Here is a 26909-nt window from a genome sequence, read left to right as displayed (position 1 = left end):
CTTTTTACTTTGCAAATCGTTTTAAGTGTTTTACGGCAAACGGGCAAAAAATTTATTGCAGGCAATTTGCAGATGTACCCAGAGGAGGTGCCAAAGGTGGGAGGGGTGGGGGTGGGTGTTTGGGGACTATTCTGGGGATACGCAACGGAAATCACAGCGGCAGCACACAGATTTCAAGTGACTTTTCCTCAGAGCTTCTCGCTCTCGTTCTAAAAAAGAGATAGAGGCAGGCCATGAATCATGTATGCGACGGAAACAGAACAAAACGCTTTTCTCCAGCCTGCCCCTCCGGTTTTCCCGACCCCCGCCCCTCTTTGTGGGGCCAGGGAAGCGGCATAAATCAAAACGCCAGTCAAAATATGTTTTCCTTTGCCAGCCCGCATCCAAAGGTTAAATGTTGATATATGTAGCGAGCCAAGGCGTACTTGTTATTGGCTTGTTTATTGCAGCCTTCCAGTTGATTTGGGTCGATTTATGGATCTCCTAGTTGTACTTTCACGCAGAGCCAAGTTGTTGGGATTTTTCAAAGCGAAAAGTAAGTTTTCCTAAAGGGCTTTTGTGATTCACTTGCCAAAGGTCCTTTAAATCAATTGCTTTCATTGAATTACCCATATTGAGGGAGGTGGAAACTAGTAATATCGAGGCCTCCCTGTGTGTTTTTTGTTCAGCAGGGACTGGCTTTTAAGTACCTGCTCCTAAGTGTCCATTTAGTTCATGGGCAACTTTTCCGAGTCAATGGGATGCCCCCGTGAGAGGGCCTTCTTCTTCTTCGCCGCCACTTCCGGGGAGAGTGCGGAAGTTGCTTGTCAAACGGCAATCTTCCCCAGCAACGCACTTCACACTCACACAAACACGATAATCAAATCAAGGCGCCAGCTATTTGGTTAATGTGCATGACAGCGTCGCTGGCGAAAGGGAAAGCGGGAGAAGTGCGGGGAAAAGCTGGGAAAAAGCTGGCAAAAGTGAAAATGCTTAAAACTGAAGCAGGTGAGAGCCGTAAGATAAGATTCTGGACGGCAACAGGAGGCGGTGGGCCGCAGGATTTTTGTAGCATGCTTTTCGGAGCGACAGTTTTCCACTCGCTCTGCCCCATTTTCCCGCGCGGAAATTGCAGCGACAGCCTGTGGCACTCTGTACACGTACACACTGTATGTGTTTGTGTGTGTACCGACTATAATTTCATTTGTGGTACATAAAACTTTGCCAGGCTTCATCTCTTTGGGCCAAGACGCTGCGCAGGCCAGAGGAGAATCACATTAAACTAATTGCTTTAGCTTGTCGTTGCTGTTGTTCCCATTGTTTCTGCTCCTGTCGTCGAGTGTTTGATTGTTAGTGCTTTTAGGCAGCGCAAATTATATTTGCTTTTATGCCAAAATGGTTTCTGTTCGCATTTGGCAGCCATTAAAAATTGAAAAGCCACCGACACACACTCACATGTGAGCACACGAACTCAGTTTGACAGCCACTGAGCGCCCTTAACCTCAAGGCTTTACTTAAACAAGAGGCTCCTTGATTCTATAATCTTCCCCGAAATTGCTTGTTTTAGGTCTAATAGTTTGCCAAATCAGGGTAAAGTTAAACATTTTCAGGTGGAACACGGGATTCATTATTGTTATAGTAAATTATTTATGTCCTTTCTAAGAAGTCCTAGAAGCCCACTCCCAAACCTTTAGAACTGACAGAAAAGCAACTGGGGAAGACAGAAAAGCCGAACATCAAATATTAACTGAGGATGGCCCTTAGGTCACTGTAAGATGATTCACCTTTTGCTACTTATTCTTTGGACTCCCCCTGCCCATTTTTTTCATATTCAAATTAAATTTAAATTCTTCTCCGTTGAACATGTATTCTTTAAAAGAAAATAATACCGTAGCAGTGAATGGAACTGATTTTTGGATCGCTGCGTCTTTGATTTCCTTCCAATTGCTTGGGCCCAATGCAAAAATTCTTAGCCGAGTTTCCTTTTATTTTCCCACCATGTTTTTCCTGCCGCGCTATTTTCTTTTGCAAAGAAAATTCATCATCCGGCGAGGAGATGAGGGTTGCCCGGTGGGTGCCAGTCAACAACTTGCCGGCCCTTGGGCGCTCAGCCGTCGCTCATATCGGTAGCATAAAGTACACAAATAAATAAAAACATAAAGCGTTGGACAGGGGCGCAGAGGGTGGGGGAACCGAGCGGGGGAGTGGTTAAGCAAAAGAAAAACAAAATTAAGTTCAATGACACCCCAAAACAACAGCTCCCGGCCGTAAATCGAGTTCCCAGTTGTTTCTGGTTGTTCTGCTTGAAACCTCCGTCAGCGGAAAGTTGAGTTTTCCTCGGGATCCTTGAAAACCCCAAAAATACACCCCCATTAACTGTGGGTGTATGGGGGCGCTCCAATTGGAAAACTTTTGTTACACTTTGTTTTCGGGGCTTTTGCTCTGCAAGGGCGAGAAAACTGACGAAAAACCAGCCGAGCGGCTCCAATTTATAATTCGAACACTTCGTCATTCATTTAATTCCTCCTTTTGCATTGTGTTAGTGACCCCTCGCCGAAGGATTATGCCCGCCAATAGGCAAATTGTGAAAATATTGACAAAACAATTGTTCCCAATTGCACGCGAGGTAATCCTCCTCCCCAACCCACTTTTGGGCACCCCTATGCGACCGCCCGTGGCAGTTGTTTGTCTAAATTTTCTATTTATAACGCTGGCGATGGGTTCAATGTTTGATTGGCCTCCGCTGAAGTGTAAAATCAACCTGGGAAGTGGATATGGGGGCTCAGAATGGGAAGCATACTTTTGGGGCCTCCGAGGATTGGGCGACCTTTTAGTGGGATTAGGCAAGGTATGGCCAAATTAATATGCTATTAAATTGGTTATTATCTCTGGCATGCTATCAGGACTGGCTATTTAACTTTAGCCACCACTAAGTCGCAATCGTTATCTGCCATGATGGATAGCTTTCCATATAAATAGCGCTGTAGCCCGCAACACAGGCTGGCTGTCCGATCATCACCAAGCCATCAGCACCATCAGCACCATCGGCACCACCTGCACCACGCGCACCACTTGAACCACCATAAATCGTCTGCCACTGCCGCGGATTCCGATTACAGGTAATTGCTCGACTAACTGCACGTCGGATAACCAAAATAAACAAATTAATTGCTTAAGTTATGTGCATTCGGCTGTTAATTTGTTTGCCAGGCACTTCGATTGCGCAGATACGGCTCTGCCCCTTCCCCGTGAGTCTCTATCCCATATCTATATAGTGTCAGCCAGAGGCTTTGATTGCGGCAAGGTTGATCTGTCGAGTTTTGACAGCTTTCCACGCTGACTGCGGTCACGCATAATCGCGCGGAGGCATCGGCGGAGGGAGTGGAGTGCGATTTTACATAAAGCCACCGCAAACAAAATGAATTTGTGACAGAAAATGATAATTATTAATTAAAACCGCGTTTCAGTGTCACCGCAAACAAACTCAGAGATACGAGCACACAAACACAGGGAAAGCACGCACAAATCAGCTTGGACTTCGCTTACATGAGCAGAAAAAGGTTCGCGTTGGTGAAATACGAACTCGGGATACTTATTATGGAACCTTCTGCAAAAATGTTTACTTCCGTGTGCAATACTGTGAAAGTATATCTTTCAAATAAGATTTAGCTTCATACAAAATCGACAAAAACACGATCCTTGAAAAATCAGCATACCGCGGTTCTTCCGCTGGCATAAACGCAATAAATGGCAATTCGGGCAGTTTATCGCTCATTAACAACAGCAACGTCAACCAACAATCTGCAGGCATCTCATTCATATTCATAGAGTCTCCTCCCCCTCATCATGTCGCCTCCAGCCCCCCTTATCAGGCTTATATCTCGCATCCCATACAAAATTCATACTTAATTTCTGAGTAACGTCTCTGCTCCGTCTTTTGTTTTATTTATAACATTTCTGTTTTTGTCTCTGCGCACATTTTTTCGCCTCTCTTTGATTTTTATCGCGCTTTTATCTAGTTTGTCAACGTTATCAGGAGGCGGCAGCAACAACATCAGCCGCGGCAGTGAGAGCTGGAGCAGAAACTCCCCCCACAAGCACCATCCCGACCACTAACCACTCCACCCATGTCGGTCGGATAGTCCGACGTATTAGATTTGACGCTTCATTATAATGATAGATCGTTGTGCGTTGGTGTGTCACCCAGAGCAGCCGAGTGGGGAACACGGCGAGAAAGGCGCCGGGAAGTAGGGTTAATTAGGTAAAGGAGCATAGAGTGAAGATCAAAATGGATGTGAAACATACAAAAGGTTCTTTTTATAGACAGGTTCTTTCACAGATACAAACTCGAAATAAGTAGGTTTATTTTTCAGACAGTGCTTACAATTATTACAGTGGCTGAGTAATAATGGTGAGAACCAGCATAAGTAACCCACTTTCTCCCAGTGTACTAATGTCCGCGCTAGTTGTTTAATTTTCAGCGTGGCCAACGCTGCGTATGCGCGACTTTTATTCAGTTTTGCAGTCGCGCGTTGGCGGCTGCTAAATAATTAATGAGCAGCCTCAAGTGGTAAAACGGGTGGGGCGGGCGGCGAGTGGGGTCGGAGATAGAGATGGAGGTGGAGCAGTGGAGGAGCGGAGCAGGATGGCCATGTCAGCATAATGAGGCGGGCACACACCCACGCAGGCTAATTGTCCTTTCTGGCGCTCGTGTCCTTTAATGCCTTAATTGTGTTTGAATGATTGAAACTAGCTGCCTTTGCCGCGGAGGCGGGTGGCAGGCGGAGATGGCAGGGCGTGGTGCGGCAATCAAGTGGGATAATTGCATATCAGTGGTGCAGCTGGGCCGCAACTTGATAAATGCCTCGAGTGGCAACTGAAACAGGACCCACTAAACACGCAAGTGGATGCTGCGAAATGGAAAGCGGGAAAGCTTAAAGCGTTTCGCTAATTGGCAGCACGAGCTGATGTGATATCTGATGCTCTGCTCATTAGCTTTTTGCCGTTCTCCCGCTTCGAATTCATCGCCCAGATTGGCCATAACCTGATTTCAGACTTCGATTCCCCTTTCAATTGATGGCCCGCCTCCCTCTGAAATTGACTGTTTGCTAATTGATATTGAATTGGACTCTGGCAATTGAATTCCATAATTGCAAAATCAAGTTGGGTTGTTAATTTGAACATGCAGAATATAGCTGGTGGAAACATGAGTGCCCTAATACTAAACTGGGAATCAAGGAAATGACAAACGCCGACGGATGTCGGGACTTTAAAATACTTTCTGTATTTACGTATAAATCACTTTACAGAGAAATAATAAGTTGATTGTTGCCATGAATCTTGATCGATTTTTTATCAAGAACACAATACCCTTATCCCAGGGACTGTTGTAGGGGTTTTCCACGAAATTGCAGCAGTGTACCCATTCAAATCACTTTCTAAGGACCTGGAAATTCCTGCTACTTATCGCTGAACCTTCCCCAACCAGAAGCCATGGCTTCGCGTGATTCACGCGCGACCCAGTGAAGCGTTATCTGGCCGGCTCTCGGGTTTCCACAGCCAGCAACTGTATCTCAAAGATCTCCAGATACGCGCCACGCCACGCGTTACGAGTTACGAGCTACGAGTTCAAGTACAACCGGCGACGGCGACGCAAAATCATTGACAAACGCCCCACGTCCCCGCCACAGATCGGCACATTTCAGCTCCAGCCGAGCTATCGACAGAGATCTTTCAAGTTTTCTAAAGCCAAATCCAAATCAAAGCGAAATATTTGAACTTGAAAAGGAACGCGAATGGGAACGAGGCACCACACATAATTTGGTGAAGCCCAAATAGAATTCGACGAGTTTGCTTATAAACAGGCACGGGCGAGGAGGAGGAGAGGGCAACAGCATTTTCGGCACAATTTTCAATTATGCAGCCGTGAAAAAAGCGATGTTGAGCAAATAAATTGAATGGGATTGTATTTTGATTTAATTCCGTGTGTGGTGCCGCAGCCGAGAATCGTATTCCCCCGCCCTCGAAACTTCCTGAAGATTGAAAAGGTTCTGTTGGTGAGTTACCTGTGCCGAAGTTTTGACTTTCAGATGGAACTTCTCGTTGGGAGCAATTTGAATTTCGTAAGCGGCGAATTTCAATTACAGATTTTGCACCCGGCAAGGCAAGACGAACTCCTTGGTGGTTGGCTTGGGGGACTTTGCTTTGGGTTTGTTCTTTACTTTTCCTGTTTCAGTTTTAGTTAGTTTACAGTTAACTGTTCGGCTTAGTCACTTAGCACAGATACGAAGGAGCACACTCGCACACGGCTGCTGCAGATACGGATGCGGATTTCGGGGACCCGGAGAGGGGTTCCTCCAGGGAAAATCTCGGCTGGCTCTGGGCTCTCGAAATCTTCCGCTGACACGACCGAACGCCTCGCCGAACGACGAATGTCTGTGGAAAAGCTGTGTGGAAATTTCAGTGCTGCCTGAAGTGCGAAACCGAGAGAGCTGAAGCTTCTCCGAAGGTGAGCTACTGCCACTGTTCTACCGAACGATTCTCGGGCGCTTGCAAAATGTCAAATTGTAAATAAACGAAAACGCCACGAGAATCTGTTATACCAAGCAGCGAGCATGGGCGTAGCCGAAGGGTGAGCTAGGGGTGCAACTGGGCTGTAGGGAAACCGTTTCGCATGACCTACTGACCTTTGTTGGAAACTTTTCAATCTGATAACTGATTAAGCACCAACAATTTCAGTCCTGACTTTGGTGATAAGGGGAATTTTTGTGAATCATTTTAAGGAACATTTCTAGAACTTAGCCACGCGAAATTCCTAACTTTAGGTCGAATTTGTCTCCAAAACTAGAAAGTGTAAATAAAGCTTAACGTTTTTTTATAACTTCCATAAGGGCTTAAAGTACGACATTGTAAATGTTTGCGTGCCATGGAGTTAGGCATAAGCACCCCTCCCAATTTTAAGCCACCGCCCCTGGTCGTGCAAATTCGGGTGAGTTCCCATCCCGCCAGGAACCCCCTGACCCACAGACCCATGCTATTCGGAAAATGTTATACAAGAGCTTTCGCCATGTTACACACTTCCGTGGCACTTTCTCTGTTTTCCCCGAGAACTCTCTCTCTCTCCCTCGCTTCTCGAGAGGCATTCTCTCTGCGTTGCCAGGTTTTGTTTTTGTTTTGGGAAAAGCGTTCGCGGCGAAATGTCCATGTTTTGATAAGAGGAAAACGGTTGCCCCACTCTCCGGGAGCCTTTCTTTAGGGGGAAGTCAAGCGGGGAATAATTTTCAAATAAACAAGCCAGTGGGGCAACAACAAAGGGGGTTCGGCCGACAATGCCAAGCAAGCGCAAGCCCCCTTGGCACACCAGAATTGATAATAGTTGCTGAATAGTTTGGCAGAACCCTCGGTGGAGGCCGGGGACGGGACTGGCGGGCTCTGCGTGGACATCACATCGCCTAATCAGCATCTGAAACGGTCAGAAAATCAAATTAAAATTGCCAATTTGGGCGAACGCCGAGTGGGCCTCGCCTCGCCCCGGTTTGAATTTGAATTTTGGGTTTGTTTGCCGCCACCCAACGCTGCCGGGAATTCATATATATTTATTTAATTTTAATGCCCCGCCATACGCCGTACGTGAGCACAGCGTCAAATTGTCCGGACTCGGAACGCGCGCATGTGCCACGAAAAAATAGAGGAACCAACCATCGACAGCAGGAGGCCCGGATACATGTGGTCTGAGTCTTCCAATACCCTAGCCAAACGATTGCTTCTGTATCGCATAACGTGATACTTTGCCCAAATTTGATTTTAGCCGTGGTCTCTATGAGTTGGGTAACCAAACTGAGTAACCCTTAAGTGGAGAAGTTGTGTAATGCACTTAGTTCATAATTTGTCATTAATTTCAAATAAGTTAATAATAGTTTCTGCTTAAAATTGAGAAGTAGTACCCATATCTCAAACTCATATACTCTGATCACTTAGTTGTAGGGTAAGAAAATACGAAAATGAAATTGGAAATAGGAAATCAGAGATCGGCCAAAAGTCGGAAAATGTGTCAGCGCCGAGGGGCGGCGGAAAATATGGCATCAGTACGCGGGAAAGCATCGAAGACCTGACCCACATATTTCGGTGGTGGTTCTCCACAGCTTCCCTTCCGTTCACCCCTTTCACAAATTCCGCCCCTCGCCCCACCACCCGGAAAGTGATTGACAAGGTGAGACAAATGCTTCTGTATCAGCCCCTTATCCGTGAGATACATATGACTCGCTTTGTTCTTGTCTTCCACAGAGGCGAAAGTTGCAAGATGCTTCTCCCCGCCGCCCGCCGCCCGCCTTTATTTGTACGCTTGATTGATTGCGGCTCGGCGTCCTCAAGGTCACTCGGTGGACTACAAAGATATGCAAATGGTGGTCCCCGAACGGGCGATGGGAGCGTGACTCACGCCCAGCCAGGGTCACCAAACACCGGGGAACTGGGAACTGGGAACTGGGAACGGGTGAGCCGGGGGCGCAGTCCCCGAAAGCGGCCATAAGATCGATAAGCAGCCATAAACTTGGACAACTTATGGCAACTAGCGCTTTCATTGCATATTTATTCGGCCGTAAAGCGCGGCAGAGCAGCCTCGCCTGCAGACTCACATGGGATCAAATGGCATTCCACTGCTCGCGATCCCTGGATCCCCAACTAAATAAATTTCAAAATTGTTTATTTTCCCCCAAACAAATCAGCGTGCATTAACACAGCGCGCAGAGAATTTTAAATCCAAATAAAACATTGGCATCCGTTGGGAATTCGGTGGTGCCAGACCCGCCATGCCCATTGTTCCTCCCGCCCGAGCCCACTGTGCGTGGGTGGCTCTGGGCCTTTGAAGTGGGGATTTACAGGTGTTTTATCTGCCGGCCTGTTTGTTTACAAAGGTCATGAGTTCCCAGACGAATGTAACTAAATGAAACTTTTCGGAAGCCAAGCCCAGTAAACACGGCAGTTCTTTTCAGCCAAAACTTTGCCAGAACATAAAGGGGATTATCCAGCACAACCGCAATGAGGACCAACTACACAATAACCAATGGTGCAGACCGTGCGACCCACATAGCGATGGAACCACAAGCCAGCAGTTTGGGCACTCGTGATCCACTTGCTTGGAGAATTTGCATGGGACCCTAGGTTTCTATAAAAACTACAGCCAGGCCATTTCCATGATAATTCCCTCATAATCGAGTCTATTTATCAGTGCGGTGCCCTGGTTCGCCGGTGCTTTCCTTTAATAATGGAAGACGCGCGCGGCCCAGCGAAGAAAAACAATTGCAAACTGGGAATGAAGAGAAATGAGCGTTTTACGTGGTTCCGAATAAAAATACCGGCAGATTTCGTTTGCCAAATGCAGCACATCGCAAAGAAAGCACACGAAATGAAAATAGGAACTCTTCAGAATTCGCATTTGATTTATTTATAAAGCAATGATGACGTCGCCGTGTCGGATCGAATCGGGTGTAGTCTGGTTTTTTTTCGGGTCTCTCGAGGAAATTATAATATCATGTCTGATTATTTTTTCGGGTCTCTCGAGGAAATTCTAATTCATCATGCAGGGCGGCTTGGGGATGGGCTGTGGGTTGTGGGCTGTGGGTGCTGCAGAAGGAATTTCCTGCGCTAAAACGTTTAATTTATTAATGAGATTTATTTATAGAGCGTTGAGCGCCGAGCGCCGAGTGGGCAGGTGAAAGGTTGAATCCGAGGGATTGATTGGGGCTGGTCGTGGGAGGGTCTCCGGCCACGCGTGGCTGAAGGAGGAGAGCGGGCGCGAGGGTGGGAGGTCAGGGGTGAAAGCCCCCACTTTGCGATGACGCGTGGTTATTGTAATTAAAGTTGTGTGCGACATGTTCTGCCAGTTTTATACACTTGTGTTCACCGCACACTCCCTCCCCTCCTCCCTCGTCGGCCAAATTTCTTTCGGCTTTTTAATGGCGCCTGGGCGCGGCCCACAAAAATAATTTACAGCGTGTTGTTCTGGTTGTTGTTTTTGTGAGCGAGGCAAGTGCGGGGGGTGTTGGGGGAGCAGGGCAATCGAAGTGGAGGAGGCGGCAAATATACGGCAAGATAATGACAGAATTATGGGAGAACAACAGGCATATGCCATATAAAGCATGAAGGAAATTGGTAGGAGACAGTAACAGGGCTGAAGAATTCGGAGTCCCATACGGGGGTAAGGTGTTCTGTTAAATGTAACAAAGTGGGCAAGTTCTTCATTATACACATATTCGAAGAACCTTTGTCGAATTCTGGTATTGTATAAAGAACTTGTATTATTTTGTATCACTAAAAGTCGACGATTTTTGGGAAGCGAATCATAATAAATAGATGAATAAGCACTGTAATTTATTTACTTAATAAAGCGCTAGTCATATCTGAATTTAAGAAAAACAAAGTATATCAAAGGTGGGCTTCAAACATCTCACCGTTTCTGGGTTTAAAACGCACCTCATAGATATTATCACATTATTTACTTCTGATTTGGATTCTTCGCCGACTCGGTTCTCGGAAGAGAGTGAAAGAGTTTGGAGCGCCGGCTGCTCTCCCGGGACTATCTGTTGGCGCGCCCGCCCCCTGCCACCTGCGCCCCTGCTGACCCCTCTCAACCCCTGAGCGCCTGATAAGCGGCGTTGATTAGCGCAGCACAAAGGCAAGGCATGAGATCACTCCCACCGATCGATTGGCCCCCACCGCCCACAGCTGAGCCCTCCTCCTCCCCACCCCCGGGGAGTAAGTAGCCGAGATTACGGCATCCCAAAGCTTGGAGACGATCCACTTGGAGAGAGGGAGAGAGCGAGCGAGCGAGCGAGCACCTGCCTCCGTTGGTTGCTAATGTCATGTTGTGTTATTCAATATTTTGTTGCGTTCTTTATTTTTGATTTATTTCCCTGCACACACACACGAACACTCGTTATTTGCCTTTTTATAATTAAGAGGTTAACAGAATTAAACACATTTAATTACCTGGGTGAGAGAGAGAGAGCCAAAAGCTGAGCTTTTCCGGAGCGAGCGGGAGAGCGACACTCTGTTATGAAGTAATAATGCAGAAAGGAATTGTTGTTCTCCTGCAGGCAACTAAAGTTTGGCGAGATTTTGCGGGAACTGCTGTTGTTGTTGCTGCGGGCTTTGTTTTTGCTGCTTTTGTTGCAGCATCACCAGCAAGCACGAAGCGCAAGTCACACGCTGCGTTTGTTGTGGTTTATTTTCGTCACTGGCACGCGGCACTTTTGCTCGGATGTATCATAGTTGCCGTCCGCGGTTCTGGAGTCCTCAATGCCTCAAAACACCCCCGCGATGTTTCAACAATTTAAAACAGAAAAACAAACCCGAAAGCCCAAAAAACGCGACGGCGAGTAAGAAACGCTGCCACTGCCGCAGCGCAGTCCGAAAATCTGTTGATTAGTGTGACCGCAGGCGGCCTGTTGGAAAATACCAAATGGTGCTGAAGGTTTGGCAGTTTCAGTTCGGCTATTTTATAGATACTTTTGGTTAAGCTTTGATATCCACTTTGGCAACTGGTCAAGTAATAGGCGTTGAATTTGAGCAAAACTTTGAAAAAAAGTCAAGCGCCAATAAATCGGATTTAAATTTATTAAAAAGGAACCTATTTTTTGATTCGTAGCTTATCCTATCATGCTGTTCGCTTAGCACTGTCCGCCAGCGCTTAGAGGCTGCGTGCTACAACACTCAATTGGGCGGGCTTTTCAAATCATGATCTTGATTAACAAAATAGAGTAATAATTCTCACTACCAAAAACTATGCTTTTCTGCGATACAAGAAATATTCGAGGACCCAATTCTAAATCCTTAGAGGAAAATATACTAGCAGCGGGTGGAGAGCCGTGGTGAACATATCCCCTCACCAGCTTTTCCGACTACAAATTTTAGCATTACTGATGTGAAAGATAAATATTTTGAATACGAACCACCAGAACTCTCTGACTTTAAGAAGAAGATCTTAACTTATGATCCTTATAATTAAACAACTATGGGAGCCCAGTCAAGGGAATGCCGTCCTTCTGACAGATATAAATTTAATTGTTAAAAAATATGCTTGTTAAAAACTAAATCCTTTATTTAAATAATTTGTTGGGGTAGGGCAGTTTATATACCAATTCACTTGTTGCACGCAAAAGATAGCAAAATATCGTGCACAGTGTTGACCTTTATCCAAAGCCCATCGATCACTTCTTAAGTGGAAAGTTAATTTAATACGTCAGTTTTTAAGCATCAGCATTAAATGTAAACTTTGAATTAAATGTAAACTTTTCTTCAAACCTTGAACATTCATTTAGTTTATTGTTCCTTAATTTGTTTGTTTTTAATACAAATGAAGTATCTGTTTACACCTTAAGATAGAAACGCAAGACACCCATTCAAGTCAATTATTCCCACAACAATTATGTAACTCTGTAAAGTAAGCCCATCCAGAAGGGGATCAGAGCACCAGCTCAACACTGATATCTGGGTCACTCTATTACGATTCCGCCAAAATGGGAAGGCAGTCACTTGGGGTGTGCATGTTTTCTACCGATGGGCGGACTCGTGATATACGTTTTTGGTTCGTTTTTCTCCACTTTTTGCGATAGCTTTTCGCCCAGCTCAGCGGATTACAGTCGATGGGGGTTCATTGAAAGCAGAAACCCGGAGCAAAGTCATCAGGAAACCTGCATCACAGCCGAAGAATCGGTCAATATTTTGGGTGCGGGATATTTATATGTAAACTTCTCTTGCAGGTTATTTTCCTTTCGATTTTATTATGTTTCTTCTTGTTTGTGTTATTTACGAACATTTTGTTTAGACACAAATACAAATACATACAATGTTTTCTTCGCCTTTTCCGTCTCTTTAAAAAACTACTACAAAAAATGGTTGTTGTTGTTTCCGTTGTGGTTGCTGTTAGCGCTTAAAGATCTACAACATATAGCTTACGATCTACAACATATAGCATTCTAGAGCATACATATTTAATAAGTATGTATGGTTAAATACCTATATATATATATTCATATAAAAAAATACAACAAATTTGCAATTCGTTTCACATTTAGTTTCGTCGCCTTCCTTGTTATCATTTTTAATTCCTCTTGTTCCGGCCTGCGCCAAAAATGCAGACGAGAAGCAAAGATAGAAAAAATTCACAAATATTTCCATTTAACATTTAGGTATGGCAAAAGACATCATCTATCAGTTATCAATCATTATATCGGTTTCGATCAATCATATTTTGAATACATTTAATCTTCCACTGCTACTGGTTTGCTTTGTTTTTCATTTGTATTTTGTTTGAAACGCACTTTACAAACTAAATTTAAAACTTATAAATACTACAACGTACGAGATCCGCCAAAATCTCATAGAATTTAAGCAAAATGAAACACACATGTTACGAGTTAAATAAGTTAAACTAGGAATTAAACGTATAAATATCTGAATATCTGAAAGAGGCGCCAGTGTTTGTGTTGTGTGTGCTTGTAAGTGGATCGCTCGGCTTAGATACCAATTTTGGGGAGAATGCAAACGGGAAGCTCGAAAGGTTTTCAACTGGCTTAGAACTTTAGGCTGGCACAAGAGAACAAGGTAAGCTGGGCAAATACCCTTTCCCAACCACCATTTTAGCGCTAAGCAAATATAGCATTACCTTGAAGAGTTTACAACAATATAGTTATCAATTGCACAGAAACTATGTTAAACCAACTTGTTGAATTTACATTTCGTTGGGAAAGAGTATCTTTGAAAAACGCCAGCAGATGGGGCTAAGCATGCATTTCATTTATGTGCTAAATATCAGTTGTGTAAAAAACTTAATCAGCGGTTTGTTATAAATGGGCAACTTTTTGTCTTTTCCTGTTTCTTTCCTTGCATAAATTAACAAACGTTAAAAATTTAATTATTACATTTTCGATTGCACTTTGTTTTGTTTTTTCCTGTTGCTGTTCTGTTTTTTGTATCTGTGTGTGAAGTTCTCTTGAATTCATTTTTTCCTTTGTACATTTATTTTTCTTTGTTTCAACTGAGTGTTATGTGTGGGGTGTGTTTGTGTTTTTATGAAAATTAAGGCTTTGTATTGGAAAAAAAACGACAAAAATTAAAGGAAAATACTATTTTAGCAACAATCAACTGATCACATCGAGTAAACGTACGTAGATTTCACTTAGAACTACTTTAAATCAATCATAATATAACAACAAATATTAGAGCGAGGGTGGGGGCCCAAGAGCGTTGCGGGGTCGGTTATCAAAACCTTAACCTGATTTCGCAAACGTTTCGCAAGCGGCTGGCTGGCTGCTCCTTTGTTTCGTTTTTAGAATATTTACATGAACACGACAAAATGTGCTGAAGAAATGCAGAAAATTTCTTCACGATCCTTCCGTACCCCGCCCCCTTAGACAACGCGCAGCGTGATAACAATAATTATGGGGATACGGGAGAGGGCGTTGATACAACAACAGATAGCATGACTTATCAATTATCACGCGAAATGCAGTATTACAAAAAATATATATGTATATAAAATTAATCATACTCGTATTATAAGATTACTTTCTCAATAAGAAAATTTCGTTCTTCGACCAAAAGCTTCTAGCAAGACATCAAACTTGATCACCAAAAGTGTTTACTCGGTTGTTTCTTTTCCTTTCTGTTTCTGAGCCTTCTGACACTTGGGGAAAGCGGGGACAGTTGGACTGCCAGCGCCATCCATCACACACAGAAAACAATCGTGCACAGATATATAGCCTAAATATGCCGACGTACATACTTGAGGATGGCCGAAATAATAGCATTACACGAGTAACATCAGTAGTAAGTGTTACTTGGCTCTCAACTCGAATAGCTGAAGCGCTAAGTTAAGGAAATAACTTTGTGACAGGGACCCTTTATCTTGGCAGTTAAATAACTATTCTGAATACATTTTCAAGTAATCGCGTACAGCTGCTATTGGGTTATTCCTACGAAGAACAGCTGCAGAACGGGATTTCTTTGTTTAACTTTGAACCTAAAACGAAATTGTTTGACTTTCTACGAAAGAACTACACTGACATATCAAGTTAAAGCCTTCAGACAGAGCCTGCAGTGCTATTATTTGGACCGCAACCGCGTTTATATCTAGAGATAGAGAGAGTTAGGGCTTTAGATTTAGAGAGATAGATAGCTAGCCTGAGGTTAAGGGCTCGTTCAGCGGGAGATTGGGCTCGCAGCTTCTACTGCGAAGTGCTGAAGTTCGAGGGCGAAATGGAGGCCGGAGCCGACTCCGCCTCGAGGCTTCCGATGCCGTCCACCTGGTCTTGGTCCCTGGACCGACCCACAGGAATCGGAGCACTGCTGCCCATCATCGCGGGAGGCCTCAGGGAGGCCGCCTGCTCGTACTCCAGATCCATCTCCTCCTGCAACTGGGTCAAGATCTGCTGGGTATTCTGGTTCCAATACAAGACGGGCCAGCGCAACGTCGTGGTCAGCGTGTCGTTATGCTCCTCCAGCGAGTTGTTGGCATAGTGCTCCACCAGCTTCTTCAGCGAAGGGTATATGTTGTAGGGAGCGGCGAATCCGAAGCCGCTATTCGTTTCGTAAATAATGCAGTGGTGCACGGTGCTCTTGCAGGAAATGGACAGGGCATAGTGGCCCGCATCTCTGACGCGGATCAGGAAGGTGCCCGGTGGCGAGTGCTTGAGCAGCTCCTCTGCATCCCTGCGCTTGGCCTCCTTCAGCAGCCAGAGCGATTCGTTGCTGTGCGGTTGATTCGAGACTGTCTCGTGGCGCTGCAGCCACTTGTCGAAGCCCATCTCCAGGATCGTCTTCAGATCGTCGTCCTTGAGGTTGAAGCCTTTCAGGCGCCTGTGGGAAAACAAGAGCAGATTCCGAACATTAGAGGAGCTCAAATACTACTTTTACGCAATTTTCTTGGCATTACAAAAGAAATTTGTCCAGGACACAATGTGTAAGGGAACACATTTATTTGCTCCTTAAGTTCAGAAGGCCCAACTAGTCCTCAATACTCAAGATTTTGGAAATTTAAACTCCCTTTGGAACTGTGGTTCGGAAAATGGTTTGGATATTTGTTTCACCAATTAATGAAACAGAACCTAAAATTTTTCTTGGAGGCGTGTGGTCTACGTGACGTTCAAGGCGTGGCTAATCCGCAATTCATTTCGATTCACCCTGATGACGATGCCTCCTTATCTTATCAGCTTTTAGTACGAATTACGGATCTGACTGATGTTCCGAATTTAATCGATTAAATATAACTATATTATACACAATAATATCACTCATTCCTTGGAAAGTATTTAGAATGTTAAATAAACAAAGTAATGATGATGATCCCAGGGGAATTTGTCTTTCTTGGCCTAGCTATTATTCTACTCCGATCTGTAGCGATACCGATGAGCAATCATTAGGGTTGATTTGCCCTGATATCGATGCCTGATCTAACCGTGTGCAATTTTAACTGACGGCGCAACGCTTGATAACCAAATGCGACGGCCGTGTTCCGGTCGCCGTTCGGTCTACGAAAGCCTAGACCCGCGGGTTTCCGCATCACGATCGGACCATCGGGCAATCAGGGGGGGGACTCTTTGTTGCCCGGCGGCTATCCAAGTGACTAAGTTCCAAGGCGCGATAAGCACAGTCAGGGTGATATCATGGATCGTTAGTTCGATGAAACCGAGATAGGACAACGCAGCAAAACTTAGTACCGCTGCCGAAAGACTTGTATCTTATCTGGGCGGAGTCTAGTAAGAGAGCAGGAGACTCGGAGGCTTTTATCTCATGACGGTGGTGGCCTAATCTCGGCAACTTTAGAGACACCGAAGCCATAACCTTTGAGGCCAGCAAGGGTTTGCGAAAAGCAGCGGAGAATTATATGGAAAGACACTAGGCATATGGAAGGGAAGAAGCTTGAAAATTATTAAGCACTCGGCAGACTTATAATGTCTGATAAGCAAGCTATCTTTAGCAGGGCACTAACCTTATCTAGAGGCCCCCCTCCCCTGGCCCTTCCCCAGCGCTATCACTCGCTCCGCTTCCACACTCTAGGTAATACCCATAGAAACCGAGCAAGCTCATCCAACGATGACGTACTCTCAAGAGTAAAGGCCTGTTGCTAGGCGAAAGTCACCTCTTGCTTTTCGCTTTTCGCCCTACAGCAGAATTTCCGGAGATTGTGGGAAGCGCGTAGATGAGACCAAAGAAACGAACAAGTTTAATAATCACAAAAATTAAGGGGACGAAACCCCCCATGCGGTCGGTTCTCTTGCAGAAAACAATTGAGTAAAATAAGAAAGACCCTCGTTTGTTATAACAACTGGGCCACAGAACTCTCTTTCGACCGCTTAAACTTGCATTTTGTATAGTAAATTATTTGTATTATTTACTGTGACCTTGATATGCAAACAGCCAGTCCACAAATTTAAAGGCATACCCACGAAGCACCCGATAAGGGGTTCTTCAAATATTTGAAAGAAATTCTCCAACGTTTTAGCTCGAATTAAAAAGTTACCCCCATACAAAGTGACCTTGATAAGGCTTAAAAATATATAAAACTTCGCACATAAATAAATATTGCACATATTATTGACCCGATAACGCCTTGATTTGGAGACCAAAATTCAAGATTCGGCAATCAGGCAGATAAGAAGGCGGTGAGAGGTAACCAAATATTCCCTGTCGGAGGGGGCACCTTATCATCCCCTCCAGCAGGGCATATATCTGGCACTATCTGAGCAACGAGCGTTGGTTAAATATCTGCAAAGATTTTCACGTAGGAAGCTTGCCTGTATGGCAGGAAAATGGCATGCCAGGGAGGGAATGGAAAAGGCGACTGGCCAGGCACGTAGATTCTTCGCCGGCGTTGAGAATCCGGGAGATGGGCGGGAGCGGGAGCGCTGCCGCTAACAGTGTTATGCCATTATAATCGGTATCGTATCGTATCGGTCAGACGAGCTGCCGACACTCGGACAGAATGAGTGATCGACCAACTGAGCCGTGTGTAAAATGAACCAGAACCGTTGAGTGGCATTAAAATTCCTTCCCTCTCTGCCTGAAAACTGCAAACTGCAGTCATATTGCAGCTGGTGAAAGAAACGCCTCAATATTTGTATTTGCCTAAATTCATTACCTTAGTACAAAGACAGTACACCATTATTCCATTATAAACTGTTTTCCGAACAGGTCACAGACAAAAGTTTTGGAAACCCCCGTCTATTTCCATTCCTATTGTTTTCTTTTGAAAGGTTCTTGAGTTAAGAGCTTGGCATACTTTAAAACCGGACTTACTCAATGTACTTGTCCTTGCGCAACTGCAGTAACTGCAGTTCCGGCTTCAGGGCGTTGATCTGTCGCTCGAGCAGCAGTTCCTCCTTCTTCTTGCCCTCCATGTACTGGTTGAGGACCTGACCCTTGGCCTGCAGCGCCTCGAGCAGGTTGAGCAGGCTCTGTTTGTTCTCCTGCAGACTCCGGCGAGCATTGGCATTGGCCGCAGCGGATGCGCCCCCCGGGCCTTCGTCGCCCGCTCCTCCCGCCTCTGCGGACGGGCCATCCGCAGGCGTCTTCATGAAGGATTCGTTGAGCTTGATTTGATTGCGGAACATCTTCTCCGCATTCCCGAATACATTCTGGTGCAGCTTCTTTTCCTGCAGCTCCTCCCGAATCGCGTTGAATGAGTTCCTCTTCTGCTCCAGATTCTGCTCTAGGTTCTGGAGCAGCTGGCAGGTGCGGATGAAGTCGTTGCTCAGCAGGCAGAGATCCCCGTGCGGCTGGGACTCCTCGTCCTCGCAGGTGCGCACAATCGGGTTGCTCAGCGTGATGTCCAGCGCCTTGTTGTACATGCTCAGCGAGTTCTCCTTGTAGTAGTTGACCATCTCCACCACCGAGTTGAAGAGCTTCGTGTCGATGAACCCGTACATGCGGTCCATGTGGCAGATCTTGATCAGCTTCTCGCTGCCGTCCTTCATCAGGGTCAGCGTGTACTCGCCCTTCTTGGAGAGGGCGTCGCGCACCAGGAAGCTGCCGTCCGGCTTTCCGTGCAGGATGCCCTTGGCCTCCTCCCGCGATATCCGGCCCCAGTACCACGGCGCCAGGCGCAGCTCGTCCTCGTTGGGATCGACCAGCGATCCGGGCGCCTGTGGCCGCATCGTCGAGTAGTGCAGCGGGGAGGGTATCACTGAAAGGTACGAAAAATGGTTGTAGCACTAGGAATCAAAAGGGGTTACGGCTTTTTGGCTGCGAATGAAGCCTGACATTTTCTGCCTTTGCATATGAATAGGCAATTTCCAAGACTGACTGACTGAGTTTTCCCCATTGAATTCTAAGTTGACTCCTTCAAGTTATTATTACTTGCAAATTATTAAAACTAAATAAAAGTGAATATTAACTTGTTTGTCAACAAGGATTGGGGAATGATTGTACATCCCACAGATCCCATATAAACTGAACTCCTATTGCCTGCACCGATTGTGGCAACGCATGACTGTGAATCAGCTGTAGTGGAGTAGATTCTTTAGAGAAATCGATGTCTTGCAAGGAGCGGTGTACGAGGGGCCCGTTTCTTCCCAGCCCATTAACAAATATTGGCCACATATTGCTACCAACAGCCCAGCAGAAGCCGAGGCAGAAACAACAACTCTGTGTAAAAACGAGGCATGTAATCGCTGGCGTCCCGGCTCTCTCTATCGGCCTCTCGCTCTCGCCCCCGGCCTCCCGCTAGCGCCCTCCCGCTCCAACGCACTCGGGCCTGTTGCCAAGCGCCCCCGAAACGCAAATACTTACTTTTTGTGGCCCTTGTGGGGTTTTCAATGGGTCGGAACTCTGGCGATTTGGATGCTGGGGTGCTGAAAACGGGGGATCTGGATGCGGACCTTCGTTGCGGGGACTACTCGCTCGTCGGCTGGCTATATAGCCTTTGCTATAGCTCACCACCACCAGCGAATGGAGCACATCTTTCTATATTCTCGATTTCGCGATTCGACGGAGCACTCACACACACACAAGGGGCGACGCACACGCACGCATCCACGCACCAACACCAACGCACACGATGGACACTACGACACTGGTTAAAAATGGTTGGCTTAAGGTTCGTATTCTGGTGCCTTTTACGCACTGTTCGGATCTCCTCGTTGGCGTGGGTTCTTTTCACCTGCAGCTGCTGCAACACATTCTCGTACGACGCTGTTGGACGACAGAAATCGGAAATCAATCACTATATATCAGCACACCATTATTTTCGGGTAGAAATCGTGCGGTGTTGGACAGCGCTGTTGTTGCCATGCCACTTGCTGCGAGTAAGCTGCCCACACGTGCTTGCCAACACTGACGGTTTCCTGTGTTGGCCAGCGCGGAACGACGTAACCGGCGGGGCAATGACGTAAGCACCAGGAACAGGGCTGACGACTGTTAGTCAAGTTTCATGAGAACTTAAAAGTACGGGTATAAGACAATACAACTCTAAGACACAGTTTCGAGAAGCCAATAATATTTTTATTCCACCGTTGGTTACAATTGCACTTAATCTAATTAAATTCGAATCAGCAACTATCCCCATTTAAAAGCTTGGCAGCCCTATAAAACGTAATGTGAAAAGCGGCTGCAGTGCTCAACACTCCCTACATCCCCCTTTCAACACTTTGGCGGCAAATTCAAAGTCATGGCTTACCATTCTTTGACTCATTTATTTTACATTCAAAAACTTATTTTAGAGCTAAGCTACAGCATATTTATTGTAGTAAGAAAATAAGAACCTTGACGTGTGGAGCCACTCCATCCATCTGCGTAAATCAACTAGGCAGACATTCATCAATGACTTCGTTTTCTCCTTTTAGTTTTAATTTCTTTAGTTAGTGGTAGTTTATCGTCGTTCTGCGTTTAGGCGCTGCGATTTCTAAGGTAATTACGTTTAGCATTAATTGTGGCCCGTTTCATCAGAAACGATACATTAGTTAACCAGCTTGGAGGTGCCATAAATTTTGTGTAATGCGTATTGTTGGGGTTTGTCTCCTGAATGTTTATCAATATGGTGTGTGTGAGTTGGTGAGTGTGAGGGTGTGTTTTTGGGGGTGGAGTGCCTAGTGTATCTGAATGATGCCCGATTCCAGCAGTTTCATTATCTTATCGGCGATGGCTGGATTCTGCAAGTGTCTGCAAAATAAAGGTTGTTAATTAAAAGCGAGTTCAAAACACTCTTGTACCCGATACTCGAGAAGATGGGGGTAAAATCGAAATCTGCAGGGGCACAAAACAGGTTTCTCCCCTTCTTATAATTCTCACATTGATAAAGAGTTATTTCTGACCGCCTTTCCTTTGTAGTCTATAAATATCAGACAACGGTGTTTTATCATTGAAATACAGCGCTATTCTAATCGTTTCACGCAAGCCCCCGAAATTGTAAAGCTATTGAACTTTCCAGTACAAATTTTGTATGTTCTTTTGCTGATAAGTTGTAAGGCGTTGTATTGGAGTTGCCAAATTTGCCTGTTTAATTTAAAACTCTTATGTAATTACCAAGGCCTTTAGCTGGTAATAAATGCTAATTAAATTCGCATGGGCCAGTCCGCCATGAAAACCGAAAGTTCTAGACCTTGACCTCCGAAACATCCAGATTCAAACTTTCAAGTATCGGATACTCATGTTCTACAAATAATTTCACATAGATGTACTTACTCTTTGACTGCATTGGGATCGTTCTGCATCTGCTCTAAAATCATGCGCATGGCCGGGTCCTTGAGGATCTGTTGAATCTCCGGATCGGACATGGCGTTTTTGAGCACCTCCTGGGGATTGCGCTGGAAGTTCATCGAGCACTGGCGGTAGCCCTCGACGGCCTCCGCGTTGTTGGGATCGAGCTCCAGGGCCTTCTGGTAGGCGGCCTGGGCCTTGGACTGCTGCTGCATGCCCTGCAGGATCTTGCCCTTGCGAATGTAACCCTTGATGAACTTCTCGTCCAGTTTGATGCAAGTGTCGCAGTCCTTGAGGCCCAGATCGAAGGCGGCCAGCTTGGTGTAGCAGGCGGCGCGGTTGCTATACAGCTTGGGATCATCCGGGTTGCGCTTAATGGCCTCGGTATAGTGTTTCACGGCGGTGCTGTAGTCGCCCTTCTTAAAGAAGTGGTTGCCTTGCTCCTTCTCCTCCTCGGCCTTCTCAGGATTAATGTAGGCCATTCGCTCCTGCTCCTTGATCTTGGCCTCCACCTCGCTCAGCGAGGTCTTGATCTCCGGCGTGCGATGCTCGGACATGGCCTTCTCGTAGTAGATCTTCGCCTGCTTGTAGTTCTCTAACTTGCGATAGGTGTTCCCGATACGGGCAAAGGACTTGGCTATCAGCTTGAAGTCGGCGCGACTCTCGCGACCGACCTCGATGCCCTTCTCGCACTGCTTGATGCACTCCTCGTACTCCTTGCGCTCGAAGTGAACGGCAGCGATGTTGTTGTAGAACGTGATATCCGTGGGATCGTGTTCGATGGCAGCGTTGTAGTGTTTCAGAGCCGTTTCGAAATCCTTCTTCTTGTAGGCGGCGTTGCCCAGTTCTTTCTCCTTCTTGGCAAAGTACTTCTTCTTCTGCTCCTCAGTCATGTCCTCCACCCGCGGTTCGGCGGGCTTTTGGGGCTCAGCGGGCTTCGCTGGCGGTGGCGACGGAGCTCGCCGGCTACGCGTCTGCTGAGGGTCTACGTCCATAGGGATATCGCCGTGCGATTGCATGTAGTTCAGGGCAGAGGCAGTGATGTCTGTGCGACCCTGCAGCAGTATGGCGTTCGTGGGATCGTACTTGAGGCCTGAGTGGGTAACCAAAGTGAGGTTAGGTCGTGGTGATTCATGGTTATGGCCTGAAAGCAGACTCACCCTCGTTGTAAGCCTCGAAGGCCTTCATGTAGTCGTGCAGGCCCGCGGCGGCCGCTCCTTTGCGAGAGTAACCCTTCGGCCAGGTGGGATTCAGCTGGATGGTCTTCTCCGCATCCTCGAGAGCCTCCTGGAACTTTCCGGCCTTGGCGAACGCCGCCGATCGGTTGCTGTAGAGCACATGGTTCTGGCCGTCCAGCGCGATGGCCTCTGTGTAAGCCGCCACCGCCTCGTCGAATTTCTCGGCGTTTAGCGCCTGGTTGCCCCTTTCCTTGAGTTCGTTCACCTGCAAGAACAAGAACCGCAAGCGTTTTAGATCGCCACGCCTCTCCTTTGTCCCGCCCACGCACCTTGTCCATTTCTACTGGCGGAGCGGATGACTCTGGCTGTTTGCTGTCCTTTTTCCCTTTTTTTATTGAAGAGTTCTTAAATGAAACACGCTGCGAAATGTGCAGTGCGAAGTGAAAATGCGAAAAATGCCGACTTTTCTAGAAGCAAGTCGTCAGAGTTGTCAAAGCAACCGAGATTAAAAATCGGAGTCTTTCCAGGGCGGTTGGGAACTTGGATGAAAGTGAGGACACGCACCGGCGAATAGCTTCACGGTTCCCTTCTTACACAATGCTATATTTATAAATTATTTAATTATTAATGGTACTTATTAAACATGCATTCATTTATATGAAATTAATGTAGCTTTTTCTTAAATAAATATAAGTCTGTTCAAGATCCCTTAGACCTTAATCCTCTTCTGCAGAGCTAGTGCCAATTTATGTTGTTTATTTTTATTTATAAAAATTATTTTGTTTGTTTTCGGTACTGGCCATAAAGTCCTGAAAATCCTCGGAAAATTTAAAGAACCTTGAAGCTATCCTTTTCAATTAAAAACAATCGATATTTGCACGAAAACATCGATTGCCAGCATCGACTAAACATCGATTTCTGTTGCAACTCTGGATTCGAGGCTGGCAACGCCGTGCAAAACACGACCAGACGCTGCTTTTCTACGTGCGGCATCCGAAAATAGTTGAAAATAGGCTGAAAATACACAGGCGCCGCACCTAATTGCAGTTCGAACGCGTCGCAGAGGCAAGCGGGCAGCGAAGTTACACATTTTGGGCGCAGCAACGGCACAGCAGAGCCGCCAACATGGCCGAGTACTTGGCATCCATTTTTGGCACGGAAAAGGACAAGTAAGCGGAGTCGCATGGCACACATATTTTCGCGGGGCTTATAAGTTGACCGAATTGCACTCGACTTTCCATTCCACAGGGTAAACTGCTCGTTCTACTTCAAGATAGGCGCTTGCCGCCACGGCGACCGTTGCTCGCGCATCCACAACAAGCCCACCTTTTCGCAGACGGTGCTGCTCCAGAATCTGTACGTGAACCCGCAGAACTCGGCCAAATCCGCGGACGGCTCCCATCTGGTGGCCAATGTCTCCGACGAGGAGATGCAGGAGCACTACGACAACTTCTTCGAGGACGTGTTCGTCGAGTGCGAGGACAAGTACGGTGAGATCGAGGAGATGAACGTGTGCGACAACCTGGGCGACCACCTGGTCGGCAATGTCTACATCAAATTCCGCAACGAGGCGGACGCGGAGAAGGCGGCAAATGATTTGAACAACCGGTGGTTCGGCGGTCGGCCGGTCTACTCGGAACTCTCGCCGGTCACCGACTTCCGCGAGGCCTGCTGTCGCCAGTATGAGATGGGCGAGTGCACCCGCTCCGGCTTCTGCAACTTCATGCACTTGAAGCCCATCTCGCGGGAGCTGCGGAGGTACCTCTACTCCCGCCGCCGCCGAGCCCGCTCCCGTTCCCGCTCGCCCGGAAGTCGCCGTCGCGGCTCCCGCAGCAGGTCCCGCTCGCCGGGACGACGGGGTGGCGGCCGTGGCGACGGCGTCGGCGGAGGCAACTACTTGAACAACGAGCGGGACAACATGCGCGGCGGCAATGATCGCGGCAACGATCGCGACCGCCGCAAAGGTGGTGGTGGAGGAGGCGGCGGTGGAGGTGGCGGTGGTGGACGGTATTAACTATTCTGGACATTTTTTCAATACGGTGGCAATTGAGAGAGAAAGCAACGGACAAGCAGCAACGCCAAGTATCGTGTATTTTATTTTCTGCGTTAGTTTTCCGCGTTTTTTATATCACTTTCAAGTAGAGATGAGACGAGAAGAAATGAAGAGGAGAAGAAAGGAAAAGAATGATGGGGTGTTCCACCACCACCTATGTACAAACCCCCCGCGAAATACTTTACCGAACGCCCATTAGAATTGTAATTTACTATACACACATTCGTAATAATAAAATTGAGTAATACTAAATGTATACAGAAATGAGGAAGCTGGAAGCTGTGTTTGGAAGGAGTGGGCGAAGTTGTTGAGATGGTACGTATTGGTAAAACTCGCCGTTGACCCAAAGCTTCTCTTATACAATAACAGCTATTGTTCATTATCCGACCTAAAAGGATTATATATCTCTTCCACGCTTCTTAAGTTTTTCTAATAAGTTACTTCTTATATTTAGGATTGCTCTTATACAGTAAGGGTTCACCTTCCGGCAGTGATCAACAGAGGAATTCAATTTTAAAATGCCATCAGTTAACAACGAAATCTCTTACTCTAGTCTATCTGCCATAAAAAAGAAATTAGATCGAAGGACAGTCGGTTAAATAAAAGGTAATCATTAAATATCTTGATTTAACCCGAGTCTGTCTTAAGGTATACAATAGTGCAGAATAGAAGCATTTCGGTGATCAAGCGACGTCTGATGGAGGGCTGGGAGCATCCTGAGTGGCCGCTTCAGCTGGCGAGGTATCTGCGGTTTTCTCGGCAGCTGGTTGCTGCGGAAGCTGCTGCAGCTCGGGTTCCTGGGCACTCGGTGTGGGCGTGTCTTTGGCCTCTGTCCCCGCTTGGAAATTCCTCTGCGAGGGGGTGTTCGATGGAGGTACGGGCGTGTCGGAGGAGTTGCTGGACGCCTCCCTGGCCTTCAGTTGCTTGGTCATGTCTATTTGCTGCTGCAGCGTGTAGGTGTTCTCGTGCTTGCGGCGCTGCTGCTGCTCCACATCCCTCAAGACGCCGTCGTGGAGTCTCAGGCTGCAAGGTGAAGTAAGCAGACTATAGATGTGACTGGGCCTATCTAAAGCTCACTTACCGGTCTGCCGACTGTTTATAATGCACATAACCTATGATCGCCGTGGAAACAGAGACCGCCATGCCCAAAGTGATCCTCGAGGCGGTCGACATGACTGCGTGCTGATCTGAGGCTGGAGTTCTCCGGAAATGCCTGCACTGTGAATTTGGGTGTCGTGTTGTGTGGTTTCAGAGGCGTTTCGGGTTACGACATGACTTAAATTTGAATGAAAAACACCAGCAACTTGGAAAGAGAGTGGCCAGCTTACGGAAGCAATCTTATACCTTTTGGCCGGGGCAAGGCGGAAAAATCGATTTTCAAAATGATATTTGAATGGGTAAGAACAGTGGATAGGTCCATATTCAAAGCACTCACATGCCAATGAATAATTTAAGACTATATTTAAAAAAACTAAACCCACTTCTGAGCACAACTCGGTAAAAATAAGTCTATCATTAATGTTTAAAGTAACGAACGCCTAAAATGAAAGGCATTCCATTATAAATTTGGGTCTCCAAAATTAATCCTTCTTTTAGTAGCTTCTAAAATAGAGTGTGCCATTTTTAAGGTAGCTTTGCAATCGGTATAACTCAGCGCGTCTAACCACTAACCGTGTTCAAATATACTTTTTTCCTATTTATTTTCAATCTTTCTTATCTGTCTCTTTGACGCAATTCCAGGTGTATTCCTAAAATAAAACCAGATTATCATCGCACCGCCCAGTTATCTTCCTAGCCATGACTGCATTTGTGCGACTAATCTGGTTACTCACTTAGGAGCATGCATCTCAAAGGGAGCAAGTGGGTGGCGAATTCATTCAGGTGATTGGCCGTCATTAACGCATAAAACCGGAGCCCCCACTCCCGGGTCCGGAATGCGAAAACCGGAGTCCGGGTCCGCAAGCCGCGCCGGACATGCGCAGCACGCACCTGAGGCGAGCAAGCGGAGG

General features: G+C 46.4%; 5 protein-coding genes across 9 annotated transcripts in view; 1 reads left to right on the top strand and 4 right to left on the bottom strand.

Annotated features, from left to right (window-relative positions):
- Positions 1 to 11399, bottom strand: part of LOC108029054 (1-phosphatidylinositol 4,5-bisphosphate phosphodiesterase classes I and II) — a 45636-nt gene extending 34237 nt beyond the window's left edge. For 4 of the 5 annotated variants that reach the window (XM_044094337.2, XM_044094339.2, XM_044094338.2 and 1 more), the window contains exon 1: positions 10966 to 11399. The gene's annotated coding sequence lies outside the window, so the exon portion shown is untranslated. Of the gene's footprint in view, positions 1 to 6044; positions 6400 to 10965 lie in introns of those variants that run through there. The other variant, XM_017101116.3, reaches the window with a different exon arrangement.
- A 1339-nt stretch (positions 11400 to 12738) lies between these two features.
- LOC108029149 (phosphatidylinositol 3-kinase regulatory subunit gamma) lies at positions 12739 to 20293 on the bottom strand. The gene is made up of 3 exons (XM_017101280.3): positions 19765 to 20293; positions 18274 to 19159; positions 12739 to 15834 (listed from the first exon to the last, which is right to left on the bottom strand). Coding segments are annotated over exons 1-3 (1518 nt in total). The 5' UTR covers positions 19766 to 20293; the 3' UTR covers positions 12739 to 15203.
- A 353-nt stretch (positions 20294 to 20646) lies between these two features.
- On the bottom strand, positions 20647 to 23343 carry LOC108029255 (stress-induced-phosphoprotein 1). Its single transcript, XM_017101450.3, has 4 exons — positions 23177 to 23343; positions 22830 to 23112; positions 21655 to 22762; positions 20647 to 21132 (listed from the first exon to the last, which is right to left on the bottom strand). The coding sequence occupies exons 1-4, from the start codon at positions 23183 to 23185 to the stop codon at positions 21060 to 21062; spliced, it is 1473 nt and encodes a 490-aa protein (XP_016956939.1). The 5' UTR covers positions 23186 to 23343; the 3' UTR covers positions 20647 to 21059.
- Positions 23344 to 23772: 429 nt separating this feature from the next.
- Positions 23773 to 25156, top strand: LOC108029261 (splicing factor U2af 38 kDa subunit). Its single transcript, XM_017101457.2, has 2 exons — positions 23773 to 24016; positions 24096 to 25156. The coding sequence occupies exons 1-2, from the start codon at positions 23973 to 23975 to the stop codon at positions 24859 to 24861; spliced, it is 810 nt and encodes a 269-aa protein (XP_016956946.1). The 5' UTR covers positions 23773 to 23972; the 3' UTR covers positions 24862 to 25156.
- A 339-nt stretch (positions 25157 to 25495) lies between these two features.
- Positions 25496 to 26221, bottom strand: LOC108029262 (uncharacterized). Its single transcript, XM_017101458.3, has 2 exons — positions 25982 to 26221; positions 25496 to 25923 (listed from the first exon to the last, which is right to left on the bottom strand). Exons 1-2 carry the CDS (start codon positions 26071 to 26073, stop codon positions 25584 to 25586), a joined length of 432 nt encoding a protein of 143 aa, XP_016956947.1. The 5' UTR covers positions 26074 to 26221; the 3' UTR covers positions 25496 to 25583.
- Positions 26222 to 26909: the final 688 nt, after the last annotated feature.

The sequence above is a fragment of the Drosophila biarmipes genome, chromosome 2L, assembly GCF_025231255.1.
Source record: "Drosophila biarmipes strain raj3 chromosome 2L, RU_DBia_V1.1, whole genome shotgun sequence".
In the NCBI taxonomy this organism is placed as follows: Eukaryota; Metazoa; Arthropoda; class Insecta; order Diptera; family Drosophilidae; genus Drosophila; species Drosophila biarmipes.
The sequence above is the reverse complement of the archived record's forward strand: the minus strand, read 5'-3'. Positions and strand labels throughout refer to the sequence as shown.

Bases quoted from the DNA above. Each gene is read 5' to 3' on its own strand.
- LOC108029262 (XM_017101458.3), bottom strand. From the start codon at position 26,073: ATGTCGACCGCCTCGAGGATCACTTTGGGCATGGCGGTCTCTGTTTCC. The intron at 25,924-25,981 runs GTAAGTGAGCTT...TTCACCTTGCAG, and splicing joins TATAAACAGTCGGCAGACCG to CCTGAGACTCCACGACGGCG.
- LOC108029255 (XM_017101450.3), bottom strand. The intron at 22,763-22,829 runs GTGAGTCTGCTT...TTACCCACTCAG, and splicing joins CTTCGAGGCTTACAACGAGG to GCCTCAAGTACGATCCCACG. The intron at 21,133-21,654 runs GTAAGTACATCT...TTTATTTTGCAG, and splicing joins GATCCCAATGCAGTCAAAGA to ACACTTGCAGAATCCAGCCA.
- LOC108029149 (XM_017101280.3), bottom strand. The intron at 15,835-18,273 runs GTAAGTCCGGTT...GTTTTCCCACAG, and splicing joins CGCAAGGACAAGTACATTGA to GCGCCTGAAAGGCTTCAACC.
- LOC108029261 (XM_017101457.2), top strand. From the start codon at position 23,973: ATGGCCGAGTACTTGGCATCCATTTTTGGCACGGAAAAGGACAA. The intron at 24,017-24,095 runs GTAAGCGGAGTC...TCCATTCCACAG, and splicing joins TTTGGCACGGAAAAGGACAA to GGTAAACTGCTCGTTCTACT.